The sequence below is a fragment of the Oreochromis niloticus genome, linkage group LG15 (assembly GCF_001858045.2).
Source record: "Oreochromis niloticus isolate F11D_XX linkage group LG15, O_niloticus_UMD_NMBU, whole genome shotgun sequence".
Classification (NCBI taxonomy): domain Eukaryota; kingdom Metazoa; phylum Chordata; class Actinopteri; order Cichliformes; family Cichlidae; genus Oreochromis; species Oreochromis niloticus.
In genome coordinates, this window is record NC_031980.2 from 15099344 (window position 1) to 15114041 (window position 14698).

General features: G+C 39.6%; 2 protein-coding genes across 3 annotated transcripts; both read left to right on the plus strand.

The window, feature by feature from the left end:
• Positions 1 to 2164: 2164 nt before the first annotated feature.
• Positions 2165 to 6311, plus strand: cnr1 (cannabinoid receptor 1). 2 transcript variants are annotated; one of them, XM_005475015.4, is made up of 2 exons: positions 2165 to 2528; positions 3250 to 6311. In XM_005475015.4, the coding sequence occupies exon 2, from the start codon at positions 3295 to 3297 to the stop codon at positions 4702 to 4704; it is 1410 nt and encodes a 469-aa protein (XP_005475072.1). In that variant the 5' UTR covers positions 2165 to 2528; positions 3250 to 3294; the 3' UTR covers positions 4705 to 6311. The 2 variants fall into 2 exon arrangements, with proteins under 2 accessions (XP_005475072.1, XP_005475071.1); XM_005475014.4 differs by having other exon boundaries at positions 2173 to 2533.
• Positions 6312 to 8771: 2460 nt separating this feature from the next.
• On the plus strand, positions 8772 to 14698 carry akirin2 (akirin 2). Its single transcript, XM_003446345.4, has 5 exons — positions 8772 to 9304; positions 9745 to 9876; positions 12234 to 12383; positions 12498 to 12569; positions 14059 to 14698. Exons 1-5 carry the CDS (start codon positions 9133 to 9135, stop codon positions 14067 to 14069), a joined length of 537 nt encoding a protein of 178 aa, XP_003446393.1. The 5' UTR covers positions 8772 to 9132; the 3' UTR covers positions 14070 to 14698.

Genomic DNA, 14698 nt, shown 5'->3' on the forward strand with positions numbered 1-14698 from the left:
TGGTGTTTTGGGTGCCTGTAGCTCAAGCGGCAAAGCTACATGTAAAGAATAAAAGCACTCTATCAGTGTGTGGTAATAGATGAATGTATCTTGTACTGTAGAAAGTGTTCTGAGTAAAACTAGAAGCACTGTATAAATATAAGTCTATTTACCTGTGTTTGGTACATTATAACCTTTGCTGCTGAAGATGGAAAGCACCTACTGAACGTCAACATTTTGATTAATATGAATATTTTTGCTTAAAGCACAACTGTGCTTTGTTCCTTATTAGTAATTATACCTGCCAGGAAATATTTTTATGCCCTTGACTTTAATTGCATCAAACTACTTCTGCTACTATTAAATTGTAGGAAATACAGCAAGGAAGTTGACAAAAAGATGCAGTGAAAAAGTGAAGTACAGCATATGATCAAATCAGAAGTGCATAGGATATACTGCAGCATCACAGTCGGAGGCTTTTTAGCAGTGAAAGTGCATCTGAGGGAACCATTCTCCTTTCAGAGGGAGATTAAAAACAGTAAGATCATTACCTCAAGCTTGTGTACCAACTGAGAAACCCTGAGCAGACGACGTGAAGCAGTGTTTCTCTCCTCACACTGCTTTGATGTTTCCTAGAACAAGGCATTTATCTCCCAGTTAGTCTTTTAAAGCTTATCAGTTATCAACAGAGGAGGAAGAGGGCTTTTATTTTGGTCTTCACTCAGGTTTCAATCAGTATGTGAAGCTCAGATCTTATCGAATCTAGTCTGGCTGATCGTGACTGTAAATAATGTGTTCTTTCTCAGTTTTTCTACAGATTATTGAGAATTAGCTTGGGGAAAATCTACAAGTAACTCACAGGCTCATACTAACAACCTTGACCTCATTTTAGCAAGAAGACAAAAAAAAAAAATCTAAGTTCTTTTTGGCATTTCTGTCATTTCCTCCCCATGACAATAAATGAATTCACACTTTGTGAAACTGTACACTTTGTTCACTTCAGACATCACTGGCCGCCATGGCGGAACGATATTAATAATTACACCTGTGATGATGACAGAGGCACAGTCTAATTTCAGTCCCAAAGAGCCATCAAGTTGGTTTTTTTAATGGTCTGTCTGCCGAGGCAGTCTGTGACCGACAAATGTCCAATTTTAATGCATCTATTCTGATTTTATCTGCAACAATACTGCTATCATCTCCTGCCTCCTTGGCCTGCACTGCTAATTCTGCCATTGTGCTGGCCTGAAGCCATGTGGGGAGAAGAAAACATCACTAAAATGTCTGAATAAATGGAAATGAGATCATTCATAATCAGTGAACTGAATCTGTATTTATTAAGACCAAGCACAGGGCAGGGCTTTGTTATTGTGATTCATAACAGGATCTGACTCTTAATTTGTTGGTGAGTAATCTGATCGAATGTGCTGATAACTAGTCGGCCTGTCCAGATGAGAAGGGACACTGGAGCAAATCTGAAGTGTACAAAGAAAAAACAAAAAGAAAGAAAATGTCCGTGAATCATCACCGATCAGGACTGTGTGTGAAATGTGAAGTGTTTTAACGTTAAATGCGACTAAAACTTACTTTTCTTTATTTCTTTCTCCAATTTTCTTTCTCCAAATCGGGATCTTGGTGTTGTTTTTTAAGCTTTAAAAATAGCTGGAAGGCAAACCCGGTTGGATGGGTGGGGATGATGGGGTTCAACAGTTAGAGATAGCCAACAAAATATATGAAGTCTGCTATCTGCTCTCTGAGATTGTCAATCGTGGTTAATTATTCACAGAATAAACAGGCATGGAGTGACTATCAATGAAGTCTGCAACCTCCATCTGTCTTTGAAAGCATTCAAATTAAAGTTAAGCCTACTCAAGGCAACTGAAACGTGCAGCTATTTGTTCCTGCACAATACAAACGATTGTGATCACAATAACGTCATGAATTAGGAGGACAGCAAGCTTCTACTAAGCTGCTATTTATCTATTTGTTGTGCTGTGGTGATGCTGGTTTTTTGCCCGAGAACATCCTCTGCAAAGAGGAGCTTTGGGAATTCAAAATTCAAAATCCCTTTTCTTTTCTTTCTTTCTGTTTTTTCCCACATAAGAACCCTCTGTCGTCTGCCTTGTTCCTATGCACCGCAATTGACAGCTTCATGGGTTGGGCAGATAACGCGGTATGGAAACACGTGACCGGGCTTTGTGGAAGCTACGCTTCATAAGTGTGAAGACAGAGAGAAATAGATTGGAGAGACGCTGGAGGCGGCAGCAGCAGCAGTAGCAGCAGGAGGAGCAGGAACGCAACCTGTTTCCACAAAGCAGGAGCGCACTCCAAGAGCGAAAAGGCACTTCTGCAGACACCCGAAAAACTTAACTTGCGCAGAGAATTTGAAAACAAACTAATTATTATGATAAAAGTGACGATTTGCGTTTAAACCGTTCACGGTGCTTGTCTCTCCTTTTATGTAAGATCTGAGTTGGTTGGAGGATGCGTTTCTGACTTGGACTAACGCGCGGTGAAAAAGGGCGATTCTGTGCACTTGGGAAAATTATGTAAGGTAAAAATCAGCACTTTTCTCCTGTACGCGTTGCATTAATACTTAGATTAGTACTTCAAATGCTTTTTTAATGTTTCTTCCGCTATCAAAGGGTTGGTTTTTCTTTTTTCTTTTTTTCTTAAATGTTACGCATTTCCAAATATTAATTTACGCACCGGAACACAGGTTCCAATATACATTCCCACATTAAATGGTTAAATTCTTTTGGGAGTGTTTAAAACTGTACATTGAAGTTATTTAATAATTATTATTCTGTAATTTTATATGTTTATTTGTTCGGGTATCCTGTGGGCTGTTTTTTCCATTATCTGCTTAGACTTTTTAGCTCCCAACCTCTAAGAGAAGAAGAGACGTTTTTTTTGTTGTTGTTATTATTATTATTGCAAAGTAGGAGCCCAGTGATGAATAATTGTGTTATGCCCATAAGCTTAAAAAATGTATAAAACAGTACTAAGAACAACGTGAGCTACTATGTGGGTCATGCCTAACTAACGAACTCAGTAATACGTGTGGGAAAAAATCTGAACTGCACAGACTTTCAGATATCTGCAGTGGAAAATTCGAATTATGCGAGGGTTATCCATCTTAGAGAAATTTCAGCCCAAATTTTGCACTGCTGCAAACTTGTTTCTGTTTATGGCTTTTATTTTCTTAGATTTTCAAAAATATTTCTGAAATTTTGTTGTTGTTTTGTTTGTTTTTTAATCAATTTGTAGGTTGTCCAGACATCTTAGACTGCAGTATAACCCTCAGACGCAGCCATGAAATCTGTGTTGGATGGTGTGGCAGACACCACCTTTCGGACTATTACATCTGGTTTGCAGTATCTGGGCTCCAACGATGCTAACTATGACGACCCGATCAGTGATGTAGACTTCAAGGGCAGCTTCTCTCTGCAGAAGCCTTTATCTGCTTTCCGCAGCAACTCTTTCCCAAACAAAGTACCTCCAGATGAGGAGCTCATCCTCAAGGGCATCCCCTTCTACCCTACCAATGCCACAGACTTGTTTGGCAACAGGAGTACATTCAAAGATGAGACTAACAATATACAGTGTGGGGAGAACTTTATGGACATGGAGTGTTTCATGATCCTGACTCCTAGCCAGCAGCTGGCTGTGGCTGTGATGTCTCTGACCCTGGGCACCTTCACTGTTCTGGAAAACCTGGTGGTGCTCTGCGTCATCCTGCAGTCCCGCACCCTCCGCTGTCGACCGTCCTACCATTTCATCGGCAGTCTCGCTGTGGCTGACCTGCTGGGCAGTGTTATCTTTGTCTACAGCTTTTTGGACTTCCATGTTTTCCACAGGAAGGACAGCCCCAATGTTTTTCTCTTCAAGCTGGGTGGAGTCACGGCATCGTTCACAGCGTCAGTAGGGAGCCTTTTCCTCACTGCTATTGACCGCTACATCTCAATTCACCGGCCTCTCGCCTACAGGCGCATTGTGACACGGACCAAGGCTGTCATAGCCTTCTGTATGATGTGGACAATCTCCATCGTCATCGCAGTGCTACCTCTGCTGGGCTGGAACTGTAAGCGTCTCAATTCTGTTTGCTCAGACATATTCCCCCTCATCGATGAGAACTACCTGATGTTCTGGATCGGTGTAACCAGCGTGCTGCTTATTTTCATTATCTACGCCTACATATATATCCTGTGGAAAGCTCACCACCATGCTGTCCGGATGCTGAGCCGTGCCTCCCAGAAGAGCCTTGTTGTCTATTCAGCAGATGGGACCAAAGTGCAGACCACACGCCCTGATCAGGCACGCATGGACATCCGTCTGGCCAAGACCCTGGTGCTTATCCTGGTGGTGCTGGTAATCTGCTGGGGCCCATTGCTTGCCATCATGGTCTATGACCTCTTCTGGAGGATGGACGATGACATCAAGACAGTGTTTGCATTTTGCAGCATGCTCTGCCTGCTCAACTCCACTGTCAACCCAATCATCTACGCCTTGAGGAGCAAGGACCTGCGGCATGCTTTCCTCAGCTCCTGCAATGCCTGCAGGGGCAGTGGCCAGCAGTTGGACAATAGCCTCGAGTCAGACTGCCAGAACAGAAATACCCACATTTCTGCCAACAGGGCTGCAGAGAGTTGCGTGAAGACCACTGTGAAAATAGCCAAAGTAACAATGTCTGTATCAACTGAAACTTCTGCAGAAGCTGTCTAATTGGCCATGACGGGGAAAACTGTGTAAATGTCATCTCTCCCCTCCCCAAACAATGCCATTCCACAACGTAAAGCAGAAGTTAGGCATTCATCTCCCGAAAATTCCAACTTACATCCTCACGTAGATGCTTTAGTGGTTGCATAATTTACGTTTGTGTATGAGTACATAGTGTGCCAAAGTGCCAAATGGTATTGCAAGGTCATGTAAAGGACTCATATAACTGGAAGGGGTCATTAAAGACTATCATAAGTCTGCTGTTTACCATAGACTTCATGATATCCAATTAGTGAAGGCATATTATATTTTTGTACTGTGAATTCAGGTTTTGAAAACAATATTTCATTTATGGGATAAGGGGCTACTGACATTTTTAAGTAGAGATGTTTTACTGTGTCATTTAGACTTTAACACGTGTCTTGCACCATAAAAGTACGAAATCCTCGCGCCTTGACTTTCTACAGGCTTCATGTACATGTTGCATATCGACATTTCTATAAGCAAATAGAAGGAAAAAAAACAAGTTTAATTGATGCAAACTGTCTTTGCCATATAACATGTTACTTTTGTATTTCTGACAACACTCAGTGAGTGGCAAATGTGTGAGGAGATTTTTGAGAAATCAAAAGGTGGTTTGTGTTCCAAGACAGAAAACATTATCGCCATAATGAAGCAAACTCTAAGGCAAATAGATTCACAGCTTTTGGCATCGGGAAATCTGAAATGGCATCTTCCGCGGCAGAGTGACTGTCCCCGATGTCTGTTCTTTACTCGCTGGCTGTTACACCCTCAGAGTAACGTGTCTTTGTTCCGATGTATACCTAACAACTGTACAGTGTTTTCTTGCAAAATAAAGTGTTCAGATTGACTCATTCAACTACAAAGCCGAGACAACAATAACAAAAAAGCTTTTGTTCGAGGCTTGAACAGCTCAAAAACTGAATTTGGACGCAGTGTGCTGGTCACTACTGTAAGAAACTGACTCTAGCTGCTTCCGTCAAATGTATGATTTTACTGGATTTAGCCTTGTACGTGTGTGATACCTTGTGACTTGGTGATATGTTTCCAAGCCTTTTGATCATTGCAGTGAGGTGTTTTAGTGCTACTGTTGCAGCGGGGCATCATGTTGGAAAATAACCCATGCACGGGGCTAGTGAAGTAGTTTTGGCGTAACTCTACATTAAAAAAAGTCTACTTTTATTTTATGTATGAAAACAAAGAAACTAAGATCTTTTCATTAGCTGGTACTTTGAATGAGAGTTTTTGTGTATGCGTTCTGTGGAGCATTGACAACTGACCTTACAAAAGAAGCTCAGAAGATGTGATTTTTCTAATAGGTGATGTAGTACTTTTAATCTAGAAATCTCACAGCACAATTGTTCTGTAGACATTTATCTCGGTGTAAACTTATCCAGACAGCTGTTTATCAGTATGCTTTGCTGCCTCTTGTAATTTTGAGTATTGAAGATCAAAATGTCAACTGTCAAGTGGCTTCTGTACATTGGTGGCATAATGAGGAATCTATGACTTTAAAAATCCCAATCAGTCAAGTGTTTTTAGTATTGCTGTTCTCAAACTTTTGAATAAAGTCGCAGCTGGTGGTCACTTTGCCTGCAGTTTGTTTGTTTGATTGATTAATTAATGATGGAAAACAGCACATTTTTGCTCAATCTATCCACTGATTCGAGAGGGACCAGACGCTAAGAAAGCAGAGCGCTGAGCTCCTGAGCATCTGTGATGCTTCAGTGCCCCCTTGTGGAAGAATCTGATGATGTGATCGTCAGCCTTTTTGAATAAAGAGGACATTCCTCCTGTTGGATTTTAGCTTTGTTACGGTTACTTATCGCAGCCCTAAAAGTGACAAATTGCAAATCACTGGCTGCAAATCATCTCCTGACAGAAACATCTGCTCTGATCTTTTTATCTCTTGGCTTACATGAAGAAGGAAATTGAAACATCTGTTCACACAGCTGTCCTTGGGATTTTGTTTAATGCAGATGCTTCAGTCTTCAAAAAAAAAAAAAAAAAAGAAAGAAAGAAAAAAAAGCCATGAGGCAGCATACATGAACAGGCCTCTCAATAGTCAGCATGGTGATTCAACGGTTGGCACTTCTGTTTCACAGCACACAGGTCCAAACCAAAACAGGACCCTTGTACCAATGTATGAATGAGATTCTTAAAAGTTTGACTTCCTGTTTAAATAAAAGTTAATAACCCTGTCAAAAAACAAAAGCCTTTATTCACTTACATTTTTCTCCTTTTTACATATTAGATCGCTGATTACGCAACAAGTCATACAAGACTAGTGAAAATAGGTCTTTTCTACACCCTTTAGCACTAATATCAGTCTTAAATCAGAATAATAATAGTTTATTGAGCCTCACAGCAGCACAGTGGCACAAAGAAGAAGTGGTGAAATAAACAAAGCTAGCATATCCTGTTGTACAGTTCAAACATAGCATATGTGTACAGAGGTTGCTGAGGAAGTGATGGATGGGAAATGTCTTCAGTGTATCTGTGCAAGAGGTTGGGGGTTATTTCAAAACTCAAACCGCATCTCTGACAGACAGGCTTTTGCAATCTGATTGTTAGAAATGAAAATACCATATTTTGTAATAATTGTTTTACAATTTTTATTATTCTTAATATTATATTTTGCATCAAACAACACAAGACTGAAGCAAAGAGAACACAAGTCTTTGTGTTATTAAAAAAAAAAGGCAAAATCAAAGTGCCACACCCAAGCTTTAAAGTGAGTCCTACAGGGTATCATTTGCGGAGCATTTTATGGCTTCCATATATTCTCAGTAATAAGGAATGAGAAGAATTCAATTTGTACTTGGGGGTTTGGGTTTTAGCAAGCAGCAAGCTGTCTGATATTATATCCGGCATAAAACACATATCCTAAGGTATCTTATTAGCCTAACAGAGCACTTTTCTTCCCTAGAGTTTCTAAAAGTAGAATGAGAGGCAGAGCCTTCAGTTATCAGGCCCTCTCCTGTGGGAACCAGCTTGAGTTTGGATTCAGGAAGTCTTTTTAAAAACTAAACTGAAAACGTTCTTTTTTGATTAAGCTTATAGTTAGGGCTGGATGAGGCGACAGCGAATGATCCCTTATTTTAAACTGGTGCTGGGCTTCTTTTGATGCACTCATTTCTTTTTCATTTACCTCTTTTCACTCCCTGTGGATTCATACATCACAACTGCATTTAATCACTAATAATGATCAAACTCTACTTTCACCCATTGTTTGGATTTAGTCTTTCCTCTTACCTCCAACCAGTTGCAACAGATTCCTGCCAAATTCCTTAGGGATTATTAAAGTGTTCCGATTCTGTTGGAGGCTTTCTTCATGTTCTGTCACTAAGTGTTTGCTCACTTCTGGTTGTTGAGTTTTCTCTCTAACATTTAAGTAACTTTACCTTACAGTATAAATTGCCTTGGGGGTGACTGTTGTTGTGATTTGGAGCTATACAACAAAATAAAATTGAATTGGGTGAAACCTTAGGATTCATTTAAACAGAAGACTTTCTTCATTTATTAGTAATGACACAAGACGACACCTCTTTTTCTGAGGCACATTCTCAAGTACATAATTTAAACGGGATTATATAATGTATGAACGACAAACAACGCATAGAAAACATAGAGAAATGGTTCTTCACCATTTAAGTAGCTGAATTTTAACTACTTTAAATATTTTTATTAGCCAGTTAATTATGTTAGGCAAGCTAGTGATGATTTCGGTCAATATGTTCTCACATATCCACGACTGAATGCTTTAAAATGTGTACTTTGAATGGTTTCTTCTAGAAAACAACTCGTAAATGTCAAGTCTTTTGCACAAATACTTTTTAAAATGTATTTGATATCATATCCTAAAGCTTTACACGAAACTGAAACTTCGCGTGGGTTTGGTACGTTTTGTGAATATACAAAAACAAATTTAAAAAGAGTACGTTTTCTGTGTTTTCGGGAAATGTAGTTTTCAAAATGTACAACCAAACGGACGAGAATGTGTCTAAAAACTACAATTACCTGCAAGAGCGTGTCTTCTTGCACATGCGCATTACCAAACAAACGCAAACTAATAAAAGGTAGGCTTGTTCAGACCGTTGTAGTCGGTGCTCTCAGCTAATGTGGAAAAATCTGTAATCATCTGATTTAATGCGACGTTTTTGCTACGTTATTTTATCCTGGTCACGGTAAAATATATTCGTTAACGTGAACGTTGTGAGATTTATCAGTGGAAGACAACGGGAGACGAAAAAAATCCGTATTTGTCTACAGCCCGGAAAGGCTTCTACCGATCGACTTAGCTAATACTAGCTAGCAAAAGCGGCACATACCCGGGCCCAGGCCGGTGGCTTTCTCGGATACCAAGGAATTTTGAAGTTTCCTGGCTTTAAATATTTAACTTAATTAAGCGCAATGGCTTGTGGAGCGACTCTAAAAAGGAGTTTGGACTTTGATCCGTTAATGAGCCCTGCTTCCCCCAAAAGAAGGAGATGCGCCCCGGTTATGTCTCCGGTGTCTTCACCGCAGAAATATCTGCGCATGGAGCCATCGCCTTTCGGGGAAGTGTCGTCCAGACTCACCACGGGTAAGAAATGATGTCTACGTTTGATTTCACGGCTCTCTAGTTTTCTATATTTATACCGCGCCATATTAACAAGTATTTCCAGTGGTGTGTATGATGTAACGCTCCAAACAAGATTGTGTAAAGTTAAGACAAGCATTGTTATATTTAGCGCAGCATGTGGTGGTAATTTTGTTATAACTTCAACTTCCATCGAACTTTTATGGCTTTATGAAGAAATATTGTTTGGTATTAATGTGCGGGGGAGGTGATAGTAAAAGAATAATCTTACAGTTTAACTGATTAATTGATTTAATGTATTTGTCTACAGTCGGGATATACATTAAAATAATGCCAAGGCCATACTTAATGATCATATCCGAATACTGCAGCGACTCAGTCTCCATACAATCACAGCACCTCTATGTAAAGATTTCATTTAATGCTGCTTCTGTCTGTTTCAGAGCAAATTCTACACAACATTAAACAGGAGTACAAGAGGTTTCAGAAACGGCGACACCTAGACAGTGCTTTCCAGCAGGCTGAAGGCTGTCCTCTGGACCTGCAGAACATTCCCGGTGGATCTGCCTTACCAGGTAGCTATACCTGGGTTGTTTTTGAATAGGCTTGTTTTGCTGTAATCCATCAACTTCATGTTTGAGATCAGGGTTTAAAGGGTAACATAAACACTTAAGTCAGTTGCATGGAGTGTGGATGAGCTTATTGTGAGGGATTGTTTTGGGTTACAAGCCTGATTTTTTCTCATTTTTCACAATAAATCATCACTTTTCTTTTACTGCTTTGTTTTTTTTTATAACATTGCTTGCTTGTTGGGAAATCCTGCTGCCTAAGGCAACTCCGCAAAAAAAGGCAGAGGGAGAACAGATGACATTCCTTCCTTATCCTTTCGCTTTCTTTTGATTGTGAGGTGTTTTTGTAATTCTCCCCGATGGGAGTGTAAAGCAGACATTGGAGTCTACTGATGGTAGAGGCCCTCTGGGTCTTAAAATAGTTCACTTAAAGCGTATTTGCTGTACTAATACTTAACTGCAGTCAACAGTGGTGTTAAGTCTAAAAATAAGTGTCAGTGGCACATTTGCGTGACACTACTTCCATACATCAGGGTATTCTGTCATCAGACAGTTCTTTATTTGAACTGTTCAGCTTCACTAAAACATTTAAGACATGTGATAATTGTGTTTAGTGTTGTGTTACTGGTAACATAAATGGCCTTTTATTCTACCAATAACCATAACAGAAATATACATCTTGGTGGAAGGTTGGGATGGGGGGGTAGACGGCAATCACAATTGGTGTATCACAGATAATCTGTCTTGTATATGCTTAAAATGAGTGACAGAACCCATAAACTCCCCCAAACAGTGTTTACATAGAACTGTTTGGGAGGGGGGGGCGACACAGATCATAAAGTGAAAACCCGACAGCAAAGCATATGTACTTATTTGTTTTTTGTTTGTAAACAAGATTTAGGGCAGATGAGAGGTGTTTTAAACTGTATAATTACAGTATCAGGCTCAGGTTAACGTATTCGACTTGACAGCAGGCCTGTTTTGACTATATTTTAGTTTTTCTCATCAGTTCTAAGTTGCTTTGTTATAACCCTCTTTTCTATTAGCGATTTTTGGTTCCTAGCTATTATCAGACAGATTTAAAACAAACTTATAGAAAAACATGCTGGAATAAAACTATTGTGTTGCTCTGGTGTGTTTAACAAAGAGAACCTGCAGCCTGCTCGTCTCCTACTTTCCTGAGTGTAGAGAGAACCACCACGAAATCAGTGTATATATAAAACCCATAAACATCACTGTTTGGAAAAAGCAGTACTTTCACTGGACTGTATAATGCTTACTGCACTGTCACACTTTCTGAAGTAGTCCACTGGTGCTGCTTTTATACTGTTGTCATTAGCTGGTCTCATAGCCCACCATGAAATAGTCTACTTCCAAAAGGCATTTGCAGTAATGGTTCACGATTATGGACACAGTGGCTCTTATTTTTTTCCCCCTTAACTCAGCACAATTTTGTTAAGTAATAGGAAATATCTTTGGCCAGAATCTTCAGTGGGGAGGTGTCACCATGGCAACCAGGAAAAACAAGCTTTAAAAAGAGCATTATTTTGTTCCCCCAGCAGTTGTTTTCAAGAAGATAATCAAGTTTGTTTGTTTTTCCTTTGCCTAAACAAAGTTATTTTTAATGTTAGGTTTATAATACATTATTATATTAATTGTCATCTGTCTGGCGTGACTCAAAGTGTGGCCTCTGGTGTCAGCAGCGAAATGGTTTACTCTTCCACAAAGCGTGCCAGCCTCCAAATGTGGACATTTAAAAAGTGGAAAAATATGAATATATATATTAATTTTGTGTGGCACTAATCAATAGATTAGGGGTCGTGACTGTTTCACTAACTGCCGAGCGACTGCGTTGCATTAATTATGAACGTGTCGGCAATCTGTCGCTGTCTGTGACACAGCCTCTCAGCCGAGCATCTATTCACACAGTGAGGGCACGATTGATGCAGCACATTGCTGCCACCATGCTCACACTGTTTTGGAGTGGTTCTAAAACGTACAAGCACAACACGTTACAGCTTGTTAGCCCAAACTCTATTGTTAGAAACAAAAATTAGAAAAATAATGTCGGCATGACTTGAGACTTGTAGGCCGTTTTGCTGGCAGCAGAAATGCCTGATTCATGTTGCAGTGGTATCAAATTAAGGCAAGACTGACTGTGCTTCTTTTGCTTTGTTTGAAGCAGGGCTTTGATTTGTTAGCATGAAGCTGGCAATTTTTTATTTCTTTGTTGCTGCAGGCTGATTCTCTGGGCTGTATTTTGCCTGTAGTAGTGTTGTTGTTGTTTTTTTTGTTTTTGTTTTTTGTTTTTGTTTTTTTAATATATATATAACTTGCATGTGAAATACTGACTCTTTCAACAGGTACGTCCTCAGGTGCTTCATCTCCTGCCAGGAAAGAACAGCCTTTGTTTTCCCTCAGACAAGTTGGGATGATCTGCGAAAGACTACTGAAGGAGCGAGAGGACAAAATCCGTGAGGAATATGACGAGATTCTGACGACAAAGCTTGCAGGTATAGGTTTTTTTTTTGTTTGGTTTTTAATTTATATTTAATGTTATGTTCACTTGTAAGTAATCCAAACTGAGTTTAAAAAAAAAAAAAAAAATATTCGATTTATTCCACCAGAGCAATATGACGCCTTTGTCAAGTTCACCCATGACCAGCTGATGCGAAGGTTTGGAGAGCAGCCTGCAAGCTGTGAGTGTATATTTTTGCTGTTAAACATTTCTGTCATATTAGCGATAGCTATGGTATTTGCCTCTTGAGGTTAAAGTGCATAATAAGTAGTTAATATTAAAATATAATATGAAAGGAAACTTGCTTTTCATGGCAGAGCTCTTGTCACAGTCTGTGTACATTTATGCTTTATCAGCAGTTACACAGCTTCTTGGTGCATGTTTACATTTTCACAGCAGACTGAAGCTGTCAGAGCTAAATGGAAGTATAATGATGTGAGGCTGAACTGTCTAAAATGACAAAGTATTTGCTGCAGTAGACTGTGAGAGTGCAACCTTTTCAGTGTGCCCAGGCATATCAGCTTATGCTGATAAAAGCCACAGAGTCAAGCCAACATAAATGAAATTCAAATCGTAGATGATGTTTTAGCTTCTTAGGGCTATTTGTGTGAAGGAAGAACTCACATTTTAAGCGGTAGCAACCAGAACTAGGCTGCATGTTATTGCTCGCTCATTTTTCCAGAATTTGGTTACAACTGACACGTAGTGACTCATTTTCTATATCGAAGTGCTGCAGAAGTGCAGTGTTTGGTGGGGATGTCATTCAAACAGCCCACCAATCTAAAACGGCGAACCAGTGATGGAATAAAGAAGAACTGGACTTTGCGATATTTATTTTAACTTCTTCATCTGCAAACATCTCTCAAAACCTACTTTTGAAAAATGTTTCTGGTGCATAAACTGTATATAAATGATACACTATTCAGTCCCTTGTTGTCCACCGAACCCCTCTATTGAGGGGAAAGCCTGCAATATTTGCCCCCCTTAGTGGTGCTGGTGACTTTTCCACATCTGCTGTGTGGATTGTGATCAGTTGATCAGTTTCTTGTAGACGTGGTAGGGCTCGACTTATTTATTGACAGGTCGATATAGGCTATTTGCAGATGTATTAGTATTTGTATTTGTATTTATTAATGGCCAATAAATGGTGGGGGGTAAAAGCAGTAGAGACGGGGCAAACGCCCTTCAACCATGTTATGAATATTGGCTTTGCATAGTTTGTCCACAAGAGGGCGCTCTGCAACTTCCATGCCCACAACATGTGTGTTTGGAACACCGCAAACACAACAGCCATTTAAATCCTGTACTGGTCAGGCTTTTATTATTAGCTTAATCATTTACAAACATGCTACAATTACTTTTTTTTCACAAATAAAAATTCATAGAAAACAAAGAAATCTGTGAAATCTGTTTTTTGCATGTTAATATAGAAGATGTTAAATTAAAAGTAATATTGAAAAGTACATTTTTAAAAACAAAATGCAAACAAAATTTGGAGCTCTAGCTTGGTTTTTCACCCATTTATGAAGTTGTCAGTGCCAACATTTTTAGCTGAACTTTTGTTAAATGTCTTCTAGTTTAGACAGGATTTATAAACTGTCTTATTAAGAATAGTTCCTGTCTGCCAGCTCATATGTGTAATCGTTTATTCCTTTTTTTCCCCTCCGTAGATGTTTCCTGAGGTCGGCGCCCAAATGGAGTACCATTTACTGCAAACTAATCCAGGGCCTCACTGGGTCTAGTTGGACTTTTCTCCTAGCTGTGCCATATCGCCTCTATGTGGACTCTCTGCCTCGGGCATCAGTTAGTGGCACTGGTGTTTGCTGTTGCCTCCAGAGTTTGGAGGGCGCCCTGCTGCCTTCATGTCTGAGGACCCGCTGTGGCTCCACCCGTGGCCTCTCCACTGCCGCATCGATATTTATTTGGCGTTGTTCTGATGCCTTTGTGAAAGGCTGACTGCCACCACTCATTTGACCCTTTTGATTTCACTTTATTTTTATCATATTGAGTCGTTCCACAGAGAGGATGTTACTGTCGCGGCTTTTCTGTATGTACTTTTTTGAAAAAAGGGATGGCTGAAGGCAGCTTTCAGACTGACTTGAGGAACAGTTGTCTTGGCTTGTTTCAACATAGTTTAAACTGTACTGGTGATTACTGCTTTTACACTTGTATACACTGTATATTTTTATTTTTTTGCTTGATGTTTGTCCATTGTACCATAATTTCATGGTTTTATTTGCTGTAGGTATAAAGGGGCTTTGATTCAAGAAAAGCAAACAAATAAAAGTCTTTACACAAATGTTAATTTTA

Bases quoted from the DNA above. Each gene is read 5' to 3' on its own strand.
- cnr1 (XM_005475015.4), top strand. From the start codon at position 3,295: ATGAAATCTGTGTTGGATGGTGTGGCAGACACCACCTTTCGGACTATT.
- akirin2 (XM_003446345.4), top strand. From the start codon at position 9,133: ATGGCTTGTGGAGCGACTCTAAAAAGGAGTTTGGACTTTGATCCGTTA. The intron at 9,877-12,233 runs GTAGCTATACCT...CTCTTTCAACAG, and splicing joins CGGTGGATCTGCCTTACCAG to GTACGTCCTCAGGTGCTTCA. The intron at 12,384-12,497 runs GTATAGGTTTTT...TTATTCCACCAG, and splicing joins TCTGACGACAAAGCTTGCAG to AGCAATATGACGCCTTTGTC.